At 38.2% G+C, this 18,325-nt stretch overlaps 1 protein-coding gene and 1 non-coding gene across 5 annotated transcripts; one reads left to right on the top strand and one right to left on the bottom strand.

The window, feature by feature from the left end:
• Positions 1 to 2,584: 2,584 nt before the first annotated feature.
• LOC148927233 (small nucleolar RNA R71) lies at positions 2,585 to 2,691 on the bottom strand. Its single transcript, XR_016129709.1, has one exon. It is a non-coding gene; the product is annotated as a small nucleolar RNA R71 (small nucleolar RNA).
• Positions 2,692 to 12,783: 10,092 nt separating this feature from the next.
• Positions 12,784 to 17,116, top strand: LOC125192169 (protein kinase family protein / protein phosphatase 2C (PP2C) family protein). Of its 4 annotated transcripts, XM_048089673.2 has the most exons (12): positions 12,787 to 12,965; positions 13,030 to 13,147; positions 13,423 to 13,589; positions 13,996 to 14,063; positions 14,152 to 14,375; positions 14,779 to 14,830; positions 15,119 to 15,653; positions 15,912 to 15,981; positions 16,085 to 16,304; positions 16,431 to 16,535; positions 16,640 to 16,735; positions 16,807 to 17,116. In XM_048089673.2, the coding sequence occupies exons 1-12, from the start codon at positions 12,851 to 12,853 to the stop codon at positions 16,999 to 17,001; spliced, it is 1,965 nt and encodes a 654-aa protein (XP_047945630.1). In that variant the 5' UTR covers positions 12,787 to 12,850; the 3' UTR covers positions 17,002 to 17,116. The 4 variants fall into 4 exon arrangements, 1 of the variants encoding a protein (XP_047945630.1); XR_007171314.2 differs by lacking the exon at positions 16,807 to 17,116 and having other exon boundaries at positions 12,784 to 12,965; positions 16,085 to 16,351; positions 16,428 to 16,535; XR_016137613.1 differs by lacking the exon at positions 16,807 to 17,116 and having other exon boundaries at positions 12,784 to 12,965; positions 16,085 to 16,351.
• The last annotated feature ends 1,209 nt before the right edge of the window (positions 17,117 to 18,325 follow it).

Here is an 18,325-nt window from a genome sequence, read left to right on the forward strand (position 1 = left end):
AACAAGGTCGCCTTCATCCCAATTCAATGCATGATTCATTCCTTCTCGTCTTACTTCTTCTTATCCATTAATTTAAATTCTCTAACTCGCCGGCTGCCCAGGCTGCCTCTGCCATGATTACGATCACATTGTTCCTTATTCTAAGATAGTCTTTCGATAGGAATTGATGGTAAAATTAGTTAAAATGATTGATTTGAGACTGTTTAAACTGATTGGTTGTGATGCCTTGGAGATTTATTGTAGAATTGAGTTTGTTTATAATGATTTGTTATAGAATTTTTGTTGAGTTTTTTATAATGATTTATTATGGGATCCGTTCGGTACATGGATTTGGAATTAGAATTCTACGAAATTGAATTTGAAGGAATTGTAATTCAATTCCAAATCATTTGTTTGGTAAAATGATAGATGGAATTGAATTTGAAAGAATTTATATGAAGTGTGTGTGCAGTGTGTGTAAGTGATACGCCCGGATTTTGCACTGTTTTAAGGCCATTATTTGGTCCGTTTTTGTCATCAAAATCACTCTACATGTCCATTATTTGCATATTCTATACATTTTGGTATTTTGACGTGTTTTGTGAGAAATGTGCATATTTGAGCCGAAAAGGGGAGTAAAAACGCATAGTCTGGAAATCTGGAGTCAAACGGCGACCGGCGACCGCCGCGAAGTTGTACGGCGACCGCCGGCGCCCGGCGGTCAGAGCTATGTGGCGGCCCGCCTCGGAAATTTACGCTAGGAGAAGAGTCTCGCCCGGCGACCGCCGGAGGACATGTGGCGGTCCGCCACCGATGGGTCAGAGTCTCTGGACTCCAACGCGGCGACCGCCGGCCAAGGTGCGGCGGCCCGCCGGAGAAAGGCGGCGAATCCGACCAGCCCTAGATTTGCTCCAAGATTTACCAAATTTTGAAGATCTTTTCCTTCTATGATGAGGAATAATCTTCCCCTATAAATAGGACCTCAAGCTTCATCAAGAAAAGAGTTTTTTTTTCCGACACACAACAAGAACACATTCATAGAGATCAAAAGCTAAAGTACTTCAATTGTGCAAGGAGTTGAAGAAGGATTTCAAGAACATCAAGAACGACAAGGATTCAACCTACGGGTTTTATTTGCTTTAGTTTTATGTTCAAATTGCTTTCCCTTCAATCTATGTTTTTAGTTTATTCAGTCATGTGTAACTAAACTCATAGGATTCTAGGGATGTGTTAGTAGCAACTTTGGTTATACAATTCCGTTTTCTATTTAATATCCGTTTTGTTTTTACTTTGTTTCTTCCCTAAGTTAATCATGATGCTTCATAATTGAGTGACACAATTATGTATGATTCAATACAACTTGCTTCATAACTGTGACAGAGTTCTAGCGAGTTAGATCCACTTAGTAGACACTACAGTTAGCTTCCTTTAATACGGCACTGTTAATTGAGAGTGAGGACTTTTCAAGGGTCTTAGGAGCTTTTTGGAGTTACGTGTTAGGATTGACAACCCTAATGTTAGTAATCAACGTTTGTATCGCATGAGCATAAGCTAGGTGACTCGTCCTTTCAAAGTATTAACTGTGCTAGGGTATTGTAGTTTGGAATTTGTATAACCATTAAAGCGAAAGCACATCCCTGGAATTCCCCTTATCTCTATACTTTTCTCTCCGTGATTTGCTTGTTTTTAGTTGTTTACTGTTTTTAATATTTACTGTTTTCAAAAAAGGTTTCCAATAATTCTTGCTTCTCCAGATAGTAATTTAGTTCTAGTAGAAGATAGACACTTTGTGTACATCTTCCCCGTGTTCGATACCCGGTACTAACCTTTTGCTATACTATACCTACTCTGTATACTTGCAGGTATTTATAGTGCAAATAAAAAGTGCATCAAGTTTTTGGCGCCGTTGCCGGGGAAGACAATTTACTTTGGAGTGATATCTTCAAACGGATAATTTTACTACTTTGGATTTTTATTGCTTTCTGTTTTAATTTTTTTAGTTTAATTTGTTTTTGTTTTCGAGTCTTGCAGGTTTTGTATGCGAACGCGTTCTGGGAAGTACATCTTAGAGCCGCTTGATTTAGAGCTTGAAAGAACTCGTAGAATAATAAGAAGTGAAAAAGGATCAGGAAAAATGGGTGACCGAACAGATATTGAGAAGCTGCAGGAGATGGTGAAGTTGCTGATGGATGAGAGAGATGCGGAGAGAGCAGCCCGAGAAGCCATGGAAAAGAAGAACAGAGAAACATTACCTGTGATGAACATGTTCAATCATGGGAATATGATCACTTTTCCTAACGGCCCTCGTATTGATGCTAACAATTTTGAGTTACGCATGCCCCTTATCCAAAGGGTCGAGCAAACTCCTTTTGCAGGTAGGGCGACTGAAGATGCTAACCGCCATCTCTCCAAATTCGTGGAAATCGCAAACACTCTGAAATTAAATGGTGTCGACGACGATGCCATACGGGTAAGACTTTTTCCATTCTCATTGATTGATTCTGCTAAAGAGTGGTTTGAGTGTATGCCACCAGAAAAGGTCTCCACATGGAAGGACATCGTAGCTACCTTCCTCGACAAATACTACCCGCCAGGCACTATTTTGAAGCTCAAAAGTGAGATCTTTCAGTTCACACAAGGCCATGACGAGCCCCTCTATGAGGCATTTGCTCGTTTCAAAGCTCTTCTTCGAAAATGCCCAAACCATGGTTTTTCCATAGACCATCAGGTAGGAATCCTCTATAATGGATTTAACGAGAAAATATGTGTTATGCTTGATTCAGGCGCAAATGGAGGATTTCTAAGAAAGACAGGAGAGGATGCCATGGCGGTGATCGAGGAGTTCGCCACCAACAGTCGGGGGTGGTCGAAGGAAAGGCATGCCACGAGAAGAGTAGCAGCCATAGAAGAGGCCGAAGAAAGTTCTTTTGCTAAGGAGTTAGCAGAACTTAGAGTCAGGATTGATCAAATGGACATCTCGAGGAAGGAAGATCCAATTCCGGCAACTTCCATAGTGGGAGTCAATGCACCCGAAACTGCCATATCAACTGTGGAAGAAATAAACTACGTGCAAGGAGGCGGTCCCAGAAACTACAATAACAATTATCGCCCTAATCAGGGGGGCGACAATTTCAATAATTATAATGGGAACCGTTCGCACCCAAATCTTTCTTATTCTAACAATAATTACTTGCAACCCCCTGCAGGATTTAATGTTAGCAAAGGAGGAGTGGTTGAGCCGATGAAGAAGGAAGATAAGTATGAACAAGGAATCACGAAGATCTTGGAAGTAATTACGCAAGATAGGAAGATTAATGACACCAAGATCGGAGTGGTCGAAGCAAGGATAAACAACCTCGAGCAAGGAATGAACACAATCTCGGCAGCTGTAACCAATATTACCACTCAAATGGAGCAAATTCAGAAGAAGTTAGATGAGGATAGAGCAAAGGCAGCAGCAAGAGTGGATGATATTAACAAGAAATGGGTGGCAAAGCAGAAATCTGGGGACTGCCCAGATGCCGGCGGACCGCCGCAGACCACGCAGCGGCCCGCCACTGAGACGGCAGAGACACCAACCAGGCAGGACTGCCCAGTCGCCGGCGGACCGCCGCACACCCCGCAGCGGCCCGCCACTGACAAGGCAAAATCGTCCACTAAGCAGGAGCTTGTGCGGCACAACGGGATTGTACTCCCTTTTCAGCCAAAGAGGAAGTTCAAGCTTGAAGAGCAGTTCAAGCATTTCCTTAACATGTTTTGCAAGGTCCATACTAACATTCCTCTTGTTGAATCGTTGCAGGAGATACCAAAGTATGCAAAGCTACTAAGGGAGGCGGTAATGAGGAAGAAAAAGCCGACTAAAGCCGACCTTAAGCTACCGCATCATTGCAGCGAGATCATCCAAAAGGAAAGGGCAGTGAAGCAAAGAGATCCGGGCCAGTTCATCATTAGGTGCCGAATTGGAGAAGGGAAAGTTGACAAAGCACTGTGCGATTTAGGATCGTCCATCAATCTCATGCCACTGAAGTATTATGAAAGGCTCAACATTGGGCCACTCAAATCTTCAGACGTAACACTCAGGTTGGCAGATAACTCGTCTATCAAGACTGTAGGTATGATTGAGGATGTCCTAGTTAAGGTTGATGATTTTATTTTTCCCGCCGACTTTATTGTGCTTGACATGAAAGTAGACAAGAACGTCCCTCTAATCTTAGGGCGAGATTTTCTTGCCACTTGCAAAGCTTTGATTGATGTAGGTCGTGGCGAGATTACAATCAGAGATAATCATAGTCAATCCACCTATAAGATCGAGCGCGAGATGCTAAAATTTGAGGAGGCAAAGCGGGCAAAAATGGAACAACAGTGCAGAGCAGTCATGGCTACCGACTTGACCAAGCCCAAAGATCCCTTTGAAGCGGAGGATCCTTCTACCTCCACTATCTACATTGTCAAAGAGGTAAGACACTCTTCTAAAAAGGGTGATGCTAATTCTTCTACATCTGCTCCACAGAAGAAGAAACAGAAGAGAAAGAAAACACCCAAAGAGGACCCCGAGATATACGTCATCAAAACCAAAGAGGGGAAGTACAAGTGGTGGAAGAAGCTAGGGACCAAGTTGCTCCCTATGCCAATTTTCAACACTCGAGTTATTGATACGCCCAACTAGTGGGCCACTTCAAGTCGAGCTAACGACTTTAACAAAAGCGCTTATTGGGAGGCAACCCAATTTTCTTTTATTTTTCTTTACCTTCTCGTTTTTTTTTTTTTTATGTTATGTTTAAAAAAAAAATAAAAAATAAAAAATTTACGGGTGGCGGTCGCCGCACTTAAAGCACGGTGGTCGCCACACGTGTGTTAACATGTGCAGGAAGGATCGGGCTTAGGGCGGGCCAGAGTAACCGCTGCACGGGCCGCGGCGGCCCGCCAGGATTGCTGTTTACGAAGGCCCGTGTGGCGGCCCGCCACGAGAGACGCGGCGGTCGCCACACGCAGTCCAGAGACGGGAGTGAGCCATAAAAGGTATGTTTTCCATTCCTTTTCACATTCCTTCTCAATTTCCTTCCTTGCACACAACCCCCACCTATATAAATCACCAAATTCACACACCCACACTATCATTCTCTCGATTCTCTCAAAGTCTAGAGCTCTTCTTCTACAAATTCTCTCCACAAAAAGGTATGAATCCTAACTCAATTTCTGAGTTTTGCTTTACTTCTTCCATGGATTGTGCTTTATTTTGGGTGAATTGTTCGGTAGAATCTCTTAATTCATGATGGGGGATGACTATGTGTATGAATTTTTGAATTCTATGGTTTAAATTTTGCTTGATTGGTGATTATTAAGTTGTGAATGATGATTCTCTCTTGGTTTATAATGTTTAAAAGTTGCAATCATGTTCATAGCATTGTGAGGCTATTATTACGTCCATGAATTGCAATATTTGTGATTTTGTAGAGATTGTTGGTTTTTATGGATATTTGGTTGATACGTCTCTGCATGGGGGATGAATTCACGTTGGGGGATGATTTTTTGTGTCCTAATTTTGTTGATTTTGCTTAACATGTTATTATGCTAGAAATTAGGATGCTATTTTACCCAAGCGTGCATATAAGTTCTTATCTCTTGATTTCTACTTGGTTGAATGCAAGTTTGGGGGAACTTTTGATCTCCTACTTGTTGGTACTCTTCTAAGAGTGTAATTTCTTTTGTAGGATAATGGGATCAAAAGGGAAACCAGAGAATGCGAAGAACTATGGCATTAGCCTTGCCACGGAAGAGCAAAAGGCTATGTGGAAGAAAGTGTCGGCCCGAGAGATGGCACCTTCTAGATATCCCCACGATTTCCCTCCCCAAACTTTGGGGATCATGGAGGATTTTTGGAAGTTGTGCGACGTGGGTGATGGGAATGGCCTCGTCTACATGTTCCAAAGGAAGTGGCCATCGTTTCGAAAGTATACTCTCGAGTTCCTAAGCTCGCTAAAGGTCACTAAGGACCGCCACCTGGGCACATTTTTCCAGCGCGATTTTTCGAAATTCTTCGAAATTTCGCCCCGCTCAACCTCTACGCGAAATTTTTCAGGGTACGTTTTTGTTTTCAGTAGTTTACTCACGTCCCTACCGACTCTACAAACTTATTTTACACTTTGTTGTAAATAAGTTTGGGGGGATGAAGTGGTGGACTGTGAGTTTAGGGTTTTCTTTTTGTTTTTTGTTTGTTTTTGCTTTAATTTTCCAAAAACCCGTAGGAGATTTTTGTGTTCTAAAAATGTTTTCTTGAATCCATGTCATGAACATAACATGAAGAACTTAGAAACACGCATGCTTAGGGACACATTAGACCGAGTTGCCAATGATATTATATTCCATCTATGTTTAAGTGTGGCTTAACGTTTTGATATGATGGTTGGGTGAAAAGGTGCATAATTAGTGAATTGCTTGTTCGCCTTGAATCGTGCTTCTACCTTGTGAGATTTGAGCCTTAAATTCTTTCTTGTGTGATTTATCTGTATGCATGTATATGTTTCTAGAACTTGCTCCTAGTCTGCCTAAGTTTACATAGTGTTTAAGTTGATTTAGGAGGATGTTAGGCCGTCTTTTCTTAGCTACTTTTATATCCAAAAATTTTCGACCCTCTCAATTTTTTCCTTTGGAGCCAATTTTGAGCCTTTGAGCCTTTTCTTTGGAAGCCAAAATAAATGGGGGGACAATTCCTTGGGTTAGTATAGTTTTTGTTATCTTCTTTTGTAAAGGAATTGGAGAGATAAGGAGGAAAGTATAAAAAGTAGTGTGCTTAATATTAAGAAAGTACAAGTTGCGAAATTGAGAAAAATTCCAAATATGTGCTTGATCTTAGAAAAAAAGAGAAAGGATGTGTAAGAAAGAAAAAAGAAAGACAAAGACAAAGAAAGAAAAAAAAAAGAAAAATATGTGTGAAAGGTTGTGAAAAAAAAAACGAAGGATTGAAAGTAAGATGAAGGAGAAAAATAAAGTGTTAGAAGTGCCTTAAGTTTTAGAAAAGTGGAGTCATCCTAACTCTACCTGGGATATTTTTATATTTGAGTCACTTTTTAGCCAAATATTCCTCACCTACCAAAGAGCCTACGTTACAACCGAAAAGAAAGACCTTTCGGACTTTTGATGCTTAATCACATTGAGTAAAGGAGGGATTAGACTTTGAGCAAGTCTATGCTAAACTTTGCATGATGCATGATTTGAGTGATTTACACTTTACCTTTATACACTTTGAGAGTGAGAGAAAGAACACTTCCCATCTTTGGAAGTTTGCCACATGTGAGTGCTTGAATTCAAGGTGTTCCACGAGTTAGTAATGAAAGTGCACTATTAAGCCTTGCTTGATTTGATTGTGTTAATCCATGCTTAATCTATTCTTTCATCTTTTGAGGCAATTATGACGTCTAGTCCTTGTGCATTCCGTGCGTCTATTCTTGTGTCTTTAGTGTTTTGTTCGAGGACAAACAAAAATGTAAGTTTGGGGGAGTTGATACGCCCGGATTTTGCACTGTTTTAAGGCCATTATTTGGTCCGTTTTTATCATCAAAATCACTCTACATGTCCATTATTTGCATATTCTATACATTTTGGTATTTTGACGTGTTTTGTGAGAAATGTGCATATTTGAGCCGAAAAGGGGAGTAAAAACGCATAGTCTGGAAATCTGGAGTCAAACGGCGACCGGCGACCGCCGCGAAGTTGTACGGCGACCGCCGGCGCCCGGCGGTCAGAGCTATGTGGCGGCCCGCCTCGGAAATTTACGCTAGGAGAAGAGTCTCGCCCGGCGACCGCCGGAGGACATGTGGCGGTCCGCCACCGATGGGTCAGAGTCTCTGGACTCCAACGCGGCGACCGCCGGCCAAGGTGCGGCGGCCCGCCGGAGAAAGGCGGCGAATCCGACCAGCCCTAGATTTGCTCCAAGATTTACCAAATTTTGAAGATCTTTTCCTTCTATGATGAGGAATAATCTTCCCCTATAAATAGGACCTCAAGCTTCATCAAGAAAAGAGTTTTTTTTTCCGACACACAACAAGAACACATTCATAGAGATCAAAAGCTAAAGTACTTCAATTGTGCAAGGAGTTGAAGAAGGATTTCAAGAACATCAAGAACGACAAGGATTCAACCTACGGGTTTTATTTGCTTTAGTTTTATGTTCAAATTGCTTTCCCTTCAATCTATGTTTTTAGTTTATTCAGTCATGTGTAACTAAACTCATAGGATTCTAGGGATGTGTTAGTAGCAACTTTGGTTATACAATTCCGTTTTCTATTTAATATCCGTTTTGTTTTTACTTTGTTTCTTCCCTAAGTTAATCATGATGCTTCATAATTGAGTGACACAATTATGTATGATTCAATACAACTTGCTTCATAACTGTGACAGAGTTCTAGCGAGTTAGATCCACTTAGTAGACACTACAGTTAGCTTCCTTTAATACGGCACTGTTAATTGAGAGTGAGGACTTTTCAAGGGTCTTAGGAGCTTTTTGGAGTTACGTGTTAGGATTGACAACCCTAATGTTAGTAATCAACGTTTGTATCGCATGAGCATAAGCTAGGTGACTCGTCCTTTCAAAGTATTAACTGTGCTAGGGTATTGTAGTTTGGAATTTGTATAACCATTAAAGCGAAAGCACATCCCTGGAATTCCCCTTATCTCTATACTTTTCTCTCCGTGATTTGCTTGTTTTTAGTTGTTTACTGTTTTTAATATTTACTGTTTTCAAAAAAGGTTTCCAATAATTCTTGCTTCTCCAGATAGTAATTTAGTTCTAGTAGAAGATAGACACTTTGTGTACATCTTCCCCGTGTTCGATACCCGGTACTAACCTTTTGCTATACTATACCTACTCTGTATACTTGCAGGTATTTATAGTGCAAATAAAAAGTGCATCAGTAAGTGTGTGCAGTGTGCGTGCAGTGTGTGTGCAATGTGTGTAAGTGTGTGTGAGTGTGTGTGTGTAAGTGTGTGCAGTATGTGTAGTGTGAGTGCAGTGTGTAAGTGTGTGTAGTATGTGTGTAAGTATGTGCAGTGTGTGTGTAAGTGCAATGTGTGTGTAAGTGTGCACTGTGTGCAATGTGTGTGTAGTGTGAGTGAAGTGTGTGTAAGTGTGCACTGTGTGCAATGTGTATGTAGTGTGAGTGCAGTGTGTGTAAGTGTGTGTGTGCAATGAGTGTGTAGTATGTGTGTAAGTGTGTGCAATGTGTGTGTAGTGTGAGTGCAGTATGTGTACTCATTTCCAATTATATCAAATTTCAGTTTCATTTTAATAGACATACACCTGACCACTTCATCTTGACTTTCGAACATCTTATTCAATAAAGATGCAATCTTCCAAATTTCCATAAAATAGAGATTGGAAGTGGGGTATGATGAGCCATAAATCAATGTATTGTAAAATGGCTTTAAGAATCTACGCATCACTTCTCCCCTTTCCCACTCTTCCTCTATTGGACATTGCTTATAACTCAAATCTTCAAGTCGAAACATATCAAAACACATGTTGGTATTTAATTCCACTACAAAGCATCAAGTATGTGGAATTCTAACGAGTAGGAAAGTCCAAACAAAGGGAAGAAGTGATTTCAACACCATATTTTTTAGCACATTCCTTAAACATCATCAATATGCCTTCTGATACTTTTACATATTTAACACTTCCTCAAATCTTTTCTATAGCATCACTAGCAACTTTTAATATTTCTTGAACTATAAGGTTCAAGATATGTGCACAACATCTAACATTAAAATATTCACCCTTACTCAATAATGAATTTTGTATTTGAAGTCTTGTCTTCAAAATTTGAACCACAACATTATTGACAGACGCATTATCCAAAGTTAAAGAAAAAACTTTCTTCTCTATCTTCCAATCTACCAATATATCAAAAATCTTCTGAGTGGGTCCAGAATGCGAAGGAGGCATAGAACAAAAGGCAAGTATTTTGCTATCCAATTTCCATTCATCGTCCACATAATGCGTAGTTAAACAAATGTAACCCGAATTAGTGCATGCAATCCAACCATCAGAAGTTAAGCACAACAACCCTGAAATACTATTCAGTCCAATCCTCAGTTTCTCCTTTTCAATTTTATACATATTCATCACATCAGAGGCAAGAGTATCTCTCGAGATAGATTTTGCATCTGAGTTCAAATAAGAGTGATAACCTCTCACATTTTCAAATTCAACCCAATTCAATGGAAGATCATATGCAACTGTTATCTTAGTCATCCACTCCAGACAAATTTTTGGGTCTATTACTTTAGACCTAGCCTTTAACGTTACATAAAATTCACATTTCCAAACATTGGTTTTTTCTTACACACCTTCAAATGATGACTAAAAGTTGAAGTGCCATGTTTTGTACCTTCATATGTATATGCTTGATCACAATGATTACTCTTGGCCGATAGCTTTCCATCTTTATTGGGCTGTTTTTCCTTTGTAAAGTGATTTCAAACGTCAGATGTTTTCATCTTCTTACTTTTAGAATTATATAGAATCTGTATATCATCATCACTTCCCTCAACAAAATTTGGAGATGAGTCTTCCATGTCGATCAACTACAACATAAAAGTAGAGAACAAGATCAATATAATATCAATTGTACACTTTAAATAAAAAAAAGATGACAAGATGATCAATATAATATTAATTGTTATATAGTCGTTCGAATAGGAAAACCACACTCCCATTTGGAAAAGCAAGAATAAACCACAAATAGTAAATGAAAATTTGTTTAATTGATTTTCATGGTGGAATGAATCAAGAAAAAATAAATTTTCTGATCCTAATCTTCAAAGAAAAGGTAATCCTTAAAAGGAAAAAATGTACAAAAGATCTTTTGGTTATGTTTTGAGTATTAAAAAAAAGACCCAATGATTTTAACACTAAAAGCTCAAGTTGTGTAAATTCACCTCCGGCAGTTAAAAGATAAATTGGGATGCTCGCATTAAAGTATTTTCATTTAATCATGAATCATGCATATGTAAGTATTCCTCTTTTATCTAGAAAGATTTAATTTTGATTTCAAAAATCAAAATATTGTGTTTGTGTCATCTATGGTTCTACACTTCTACCTATTTTGCAGTCAAGCAAAATTAAAAAGATTTTAAAAACAAGACTCAGAAAGATGAACTGACCGACGGTGGAGTGGAGACTGGCGGCGGCGTGAAAATCGAGAGATGGGAGAGAGGGACGAGTTCTGGTTGGCCGATCCGAGACCTGACGATGGCGGCAACGTGAAAATCCTTCTATTTTTGCCTTAGGGAACGAATTCAGGAGGGAATGAGAAGGAGGGCCGTGAGGCTTAGGCTTAAGGAAAGAGAAGAAAGCTGCGCTTGAATTGAAAAATTATAATTTCTGAGTAAGAATTAACAAACCCAAAATTATAATTTCTGAGTAAGAATTAACAAACCCTAGTAGCGCCAGCTGTAAATGAACTTAATATTACTCTGATTATTAATTATTAGTATTAATATTATTTTTTAATTATAATCTTCAACCCGATGGGTTGACCCGTAACCCGATCGGATCAGCCCGCATAAACCGGTGACCCAAATGGCCCGATTTTAAATTTGGGCTGCGAATTTGCAACCCTAACTCGGTATTTTTTTCGGGTTATTCGGGCCGGCCCGCGGGTTTTGGGTTACATTGACATCCCTAATTACATACCAGATTTAGTTATTCACGAATTACATACCTAAAAAAATAACAACACACAGAAACCACATTACTACGAGTAGGGATGTCAGTGCAACCCGCAATCCGTGGGCTGGCCCAAATAGCTCGCCAAATTTAATAGGGTTAGGGTTGAAGATATATAGCCCGATAAAATTACAACCCGATAAGCCCGCACCTGATTAACCCGCAACCCGTTAGGGCCAAACCCGAAAATTTGCTAGGCTAACCCGAAAACCCGATAAAATTTCTATTATTCTATTTATAACTCCTAATTCATCACTTCATTGATTATTTTTATAAAATAGATAACAACAAAAATAACTTTCAACTTTATATTAAATATACAAATTATATATTAAATTTTCATTAATATAATAATATATAAATAAATTAGTAACTTCAAATTCACTAAAAAATACTTATTTAAATTTCTAAAACATGCTTTAAATTTTCTTGAAATATGTTTATATTTCATTTTGCACAAATCTCAAATATTAATATTTGATCATGTTAAGCATATATCTCAAATTATCGAATTTATCATAATTAAATGTTTTACATTTCATAAATATAACTAATTTTCATCATTATTTATTAGATTGATCGCATGTTAATTTTATCGGTCCAACTCGATTAACCTGTTGGGCTAGCTCGAAACCCGAGCTTTTAGAGTTAGGGTCGAACTCTCATAACGCGAAAAAAAATACAACCCGATCGACCCGCAACCCGATAGGGTTGGCCCGAAACCTGCTGGGCTGGGCCGATTGACATCCCTACTTGGCGGTTAAGAAGTGCGGCAGCAGTTGAAGAGTTCGTTTCCGAGTCAACCCCGAGTTACGCCGATTTTTGATATTTACTCGTTGGAGTTAGTTTGATACTCCATCCGTTCTATAAAAAATGTCACACTTTTCTTTTTAATTTGTCTAATAAAAGATGTCACATTTTCCTTTTTAGAAAAAATTCTCTCACGTGAATATAAAAATTATATTTTCTCTCTCCATTTAACACAGAAAACAAAATCTTCTAAAATTCTGTTCCAGTCTCACAAATGTGACATCTTTTGTGGGATGGAGAAAGTACTAATTTGCTGAGACGACATAGCCGGCAGTCTGTGCAAACTGCAAAGTGCAAACCAATTGCAACAGCTCTAAACACAGAAGTTGCAAGAAAATGGTTTTGGATATGATGGAGCCAAACACTTGTATCAGGGGTTGTTGCCACAGCCAATCAATCCCTCTCCATCTCCGCCCTTCTTCCTATTCCCTTCTTTCCCCCATCGCCAGAGGTATATTCTGCTCCGATTTCACCTTTCTTTGGTTCCACCTGTTTTACCGTGTGTGTCAATGCAGGTGCAGAGAGCGTGGTGTATGAAGCCGTACTCGACGGTAAAAGAGTGGCGGCTAAGAAGCCAATTCTATCTACTTCCGATGATCTCGATAAGTTCCACAAAGAGCTGCAATTGCTTAGGTCAAATTTCTCTTGCCTCCAATCATAGTTTTTGTTGATGGGTGGAGTAAAAAATTTAATCTTTTTCTGTGATTGTAAAAGGATTTTGGGATTTTTGCACTATTAATTGATGCAGGGTGGTTTGAAAGATTTTGTTGGTTGGCTGTAATTTTGAATTTATTGCATAAAATTTTCTGCTTGAGTCACTTTTTAGTTTGTATATGCAACTGGTTTTCCCTTTTTTTTTTCCTTTTCCCTCGAGTATGTTTTAAAGTTTTCTCATTTTGTGTCTTAAGCAAGTTGGATCATCCGGGAATAATGAAGCTGGTCGCAGCGCATGCTAGGCCGCCAAACTACATGTTTTTCTTTGAATTATACGAGGCGGGAGCCCTCTCGCTGAAACTGCACGTGGAAGAATATAGTCTGAGCATAGGCCAAGCTATGGAAATCACTACACTGTTAGGTATGTGCATTGACACTTCTAAGAATCTGAATATGTTAAATGCTGGTTGTTGAATTTGTGGTACTTCAAAGGCTTTTAAACTAGTTAAGATTAATGTATGCTTGTTCTTGGCATGAATAGATTATAGCTTCATGCTTTGGCAGAGATTATATATCTCATGGATGTGATTGATTTTTATCTATATCTTGTCTTGTTCTTAAAACCAGCCTATTATATTTCGAATGCAAAGTTTGGCTGCTTTTACATTCTTTTTTAATCATACAAAACACTTTCTATTCTTTATCAATTGGTAATGGAAAAACAGTTTGTTTGGTTCAGATTTACTTTTTGATCTTTGTATTTGATATGGTTCTAGAGCTCAAATTCAGATATTTATAACTACGTTTCTCATGCTTTCTGTTTGCAGCAAACGCTCTGATGTATCTGCATAGCCTTGGGATTGTACATAGGGATGTCAAACCAGCAAATATTCTAGTAATGTCTTTCTTAGCCAGGACATGTATATGCATCTGATTTTCTTAGCCAGGACACATCTGATAGTTTAGTCACCGATTTGATGCAGCTCAATGAGAATCTTCAACCACATCTAGCAGACTTTGGTTTGGCAGAATACATGAAAGATCTTGAACAAGTCTCCATAAAGAACTGGAAATCTTCTGGAAAACCAACTGGTGGTTTCCATAAAAAGAATATGGTTGGCACACTTATATACATGGCGCCTGAAGTACTGAGGAAAGAGGTTCAGACTGAAAAATCAGATGTCTATAGTTTTGGCGTGACGGTTAAGTAAGGACTTGCCTCGTGGCTCATATATTGCATAACATGAACTGTTGAAAAACGGTCTCTAGACACAATAATGTTAGATCTTATATAGAAGCGTTCATTTAGATGAAGTTCCAAACATGGCAATTCCATTGATTCACTGTTGCTTGGCTCCTGCTTCTTTCACTATTGAAACTAGATTCTTATCATTGCGCAGAAGAAAAAAGAAGTCATTGTTTTATTACTAATTGAATAAATCTTGAGTACATCATGCAAAGTGCTTTGTCTTTGGTCTATTGATATTTCTATCATGTATATTTAATTTGTATAGGACTTCATTCTAAAACATTCCCATTTTTGCATTTATAAATAGTTTAGGTTTACTATATTGTTGAATTTTTGTGTTTCTCATATTCTCATTTTGCAGTGAGCTACTAACTGGTGTTGTTCCATATACTGATCTTCGAGCAGAGGCACAGGTTCCGTTTCTTCATTTGCTTTTTTCCTTTCCTCTTTTGTATCCCTATTTAGTTATCCAAAATAAATTATTTTGATTTACAAGAATCTAAGGGGTATATTAAGGACAAACAAAATTATTGCACCTCTAAAAGGAAAGTAGACTATAATTGTGACAAAAAAGGAACAAAGGGCTTCCAAATTTTCAAGGAAAGTAGACTATAATTGTAGTCTGTAAAGAATAAGTTAATTACAGCTACCCTGTTTGTCTTATTTAACAGCATTCTTTTCCATTTATGCCTCTTTCCTAGGCCCATACAGTCTTGGAAATGAATTACACAGAACAGCAACTCACGGCAGCTGTGGTGTCTGAAGGATTGCGACCAGTTCTAGCTGGTCCACAGTCCGGCGCATCACCCACTTTGCTCTCTTTAATAAAAAGATGTTGGGATGCAGATCCTCAAAACAGACCTTCTTTCAGTGATATAGTTTTGGAACTCGATGTGATGTCGAGAAGTGAACATAGAACAGATGAAAAGGCTGATACTTCTGCAAGATCTGTTACACCACGTGACCATGTGGATACAACTAATAGTCTGAGCTATCAAGAGGCCCTGAATTGGTTTTCCCAGGGACAGGATATTGAAAAAAGCAGTTATGTTCCTTCTGAGAGTGTCGCCGCTTGGCTCTCTACTGATGATGTTACAGTTTATTGCCCAGTGCTATCTTGGGGTTCCTTTTCTACTTGTGGGAGAAGGGAAACCATGGAAGACACTCACTTTATATTGCCTCGTTTTTGCAACGAAAACAGTATTCATTTCTTTGGAATCTTCGATGGTCATCGAGGTATGTGGAACTGGAATCCTTTTTCGGGAATCATTGCTCTTGCTGTGAATTATCAATTATAGATGAGGGATAGAAAATGGTTTTCAAAGAGAAAAAACAAAGTTTGTGAATTCCTTTGAGTAGAATGTTAGTTCCAAGATTTTCAATTTACTTCCATGCAAATAGTTTGTTGCCCACGATTTTATGTCTGTGTCTGTAATCAGCTCTCATGGTCGTAATTGTGATGTTACAAACACAAAATCTTATATCATGATGCAGGTGGGGCGGCTGCTGAATTTTCAGCTGGGGCTCTTCCTGCATATTTGAAAACTCTGATTCCGATGAGCAGGTATGCCCAAATGATGGTTGTTACAGGCTCTACATAAAGACTCACGTATGTGAATCACGGAATACTAATTATGTCTTTAATAAATACCTTTTCCTAAATGCAGTCCATCTCAAGCCCTACTTGAAGCATTCGTTAAGACTGATGTTGCCTTTAGGAATGAACTAAATTATCGTCGAAAATCCAAGGGACTCATTCAGAAGGACTCACACCCTGGCTGTACTGCAATAACCGCTCTGATAGTTAAAGACAAGCTATTTGTTGCAAATGCTGGCGACTGCAGAACAATTATATGCCGAGCAGGAAAGCCTTACCCTTTAAGCAGGGTGCGTCAAAGATCTATATCGATATGTGCGTGTTCGTGTGTGTTTAGGTGCTATGAAGATGCTTTTTATACTCTCTATTTTGTATGAATCACACCTTTAACCAACTGAACGAGCTCATTATAGTAGGATCATGTGGCGAGCTGTCTTGAGGAGAGAGAGCGTGTCATAGGTGCAGGTGGCCAAGTCAAATGGCAAGTCGATACGTGGAGGATTGGCCCTGCTGCTCTGCAGGTTAATTTCTTGTCAACTTCCTCTTGTTTAATTCTGCGTTGATTGAACGTCTGAAACCTATTTATGATCATTATGCACTCTGATCTATATATGTTCCTCCATAGGTTACAAGATCTATCGGTGACGATGATCTAAAGCCATTTGTGACTGCTGAACCCGAGATAACTGAAACACTTCTATCAGCTGAAGATGAATACATAGTAAGTTTCCTTCTATCAGCATGAAGTGATTGATCACCTTGAGAAAAAAATGAGAGTTGTGGTTTTGGCAGGTAATGGCAAGCGATGGATTGTGGGACGTGGTGAGCAACGCAGACGTTGTTAGCATAATCAAGGACACGGTGAAAGAGGGCGGGATGTGTGCAAAGAGGCTGGCCACTGAAGCTGCTGAACGAGGTAGCAAAGATAACATCACAGTTATTCTGGTGTTCCTGCGTCCAGTTTCTACCGCAGAGAGGATTTTCTAGCTTCCAACTTTCAACTACTCTATTTATTCCGATATATTTTATTTAATTCATTATTGATATGATTCATGTATTATTAGATGCTTTTTGTGGGTAATAAATCAAACATCTTTTTATATGGATTCTATTTGATCTCCGTTATTAGAACATAGAATATCTGTTGAGGAGGGGATCGAGGTTTCAAACACTCGTTCTACTATAATTTGTCAAAAACCATAAAAAAGAATAGCAAAAGAAGAGTTTTTATTCAATGAAACACTAATTATTGTTTCTAAATATATCACTGATATTTTAAAAAGTTCTCCTATTCTATTCTAAATAGTTACACTCTTCATCTCGCAATAGGAGTCCTATTTGGTTATGGCACAGATTTTAAGAAATGCAAATAAAAGTGGGTTGAATAAGTCAGTGAAATATGAGTCTCACTTATATATATTAGTTCTATAATAAATTGTGAGTGAAATAAATTGGTGGAATATGAGGTCTACTTACCATTTATGTTAAAAGTGAAATATGACTCTTATTGTGGGACGGATAAAATAGCAAAATAGGACTCTTATTGTGGGACGGAGGGAGTATAGAATTAGATATTTTCGCTATATACAATAGCACACAACACATATACAAATATTACATTTTTTAGTTATTTTATAAATTTATAAAAGTTATAAAAACACGAACTTCAAACATTAGTATATTTTATATGGTATAATAGTTATTTATATTGAATTTTAGCTTTGAAATCAAGGTATTAAATTGTGAAGTTTCAATTTTTCTCAAATGCCTCATTGATAGAACATAGTATATAAAATGTCGACTTTTGATGATGTTTAAATTGACTTATATCCTTAAAATTTGAAAAAAGAAAAAATAAAAGAACAAATGAAACACATCATTATGAAAACCACCAAAAAATGACATTTTGTAAATAAATTAGATAATTAAAATTAAAATTTAATAATCAATATTTTAATTTCAAATTTTATGAAATTGACTATGGTTTAATGTTTATATTAACAAAGGTACACAAACAATGAAATTCTAAAAATATGGAAAATAAACTATTAAAATACTAATTTGAATATATTTAATAATAAATTATAAATACAAGAAATTAGTATACAATATTTTTCACATATAAAAAGCCCTCGAATTGGGATAGAAATTAAAAACCCATTCTCCAATCTCCATATTATATCTCTTAAACACACAAAAGAAGAGGAAATTAAAAGTGCCCCCCCTCCATACGCCAAATGTAAAGTGGGTATGGGGACCACATCTGCCCTAGTCCACGCGCCAAGAACATGCTAGGCAGTGTGAGCACGCG

Source organism: Salvia hispanica, chromosome 4 (assembly GCF_029641045.1).
Source record: "Salvia hispanica isolate PSC_SH4W2 chromosome 4, Shi_PSC_v1, whole genome shotgun sequence".
Lineage (NCBI taxonomy): Eukaryota > Viridiplantae > Streptophyta > Magnoliopsida > Lamiales > Lamiaceae > Salvia > Salvia hispanica.

Bases quoted from the DNA above. Each gene is read 5' to 3' on its own strand.
- LOC125192169 (XM_048089673.2), top strand. From the start codon at position 12,851: ATGGTTTTGGATATGATGGAGCCAAACACTTGTATCAGGGGTTGTTGC. The intron at 13,590-13,995 runs GTATGTGCATTG...TTCTGTTTGCAG, and splicing joins GGAAATCACTACACTGTTAG to CAAACGCTCTGATGTATCTG. The intron at 15,982-16,084 runs GTATGCCCAAAT...TCCTAAATGCAG, and splicing joins ACTCTGATTCCGATGAGCAG to TCCATCTCAAGCCCTACTTG.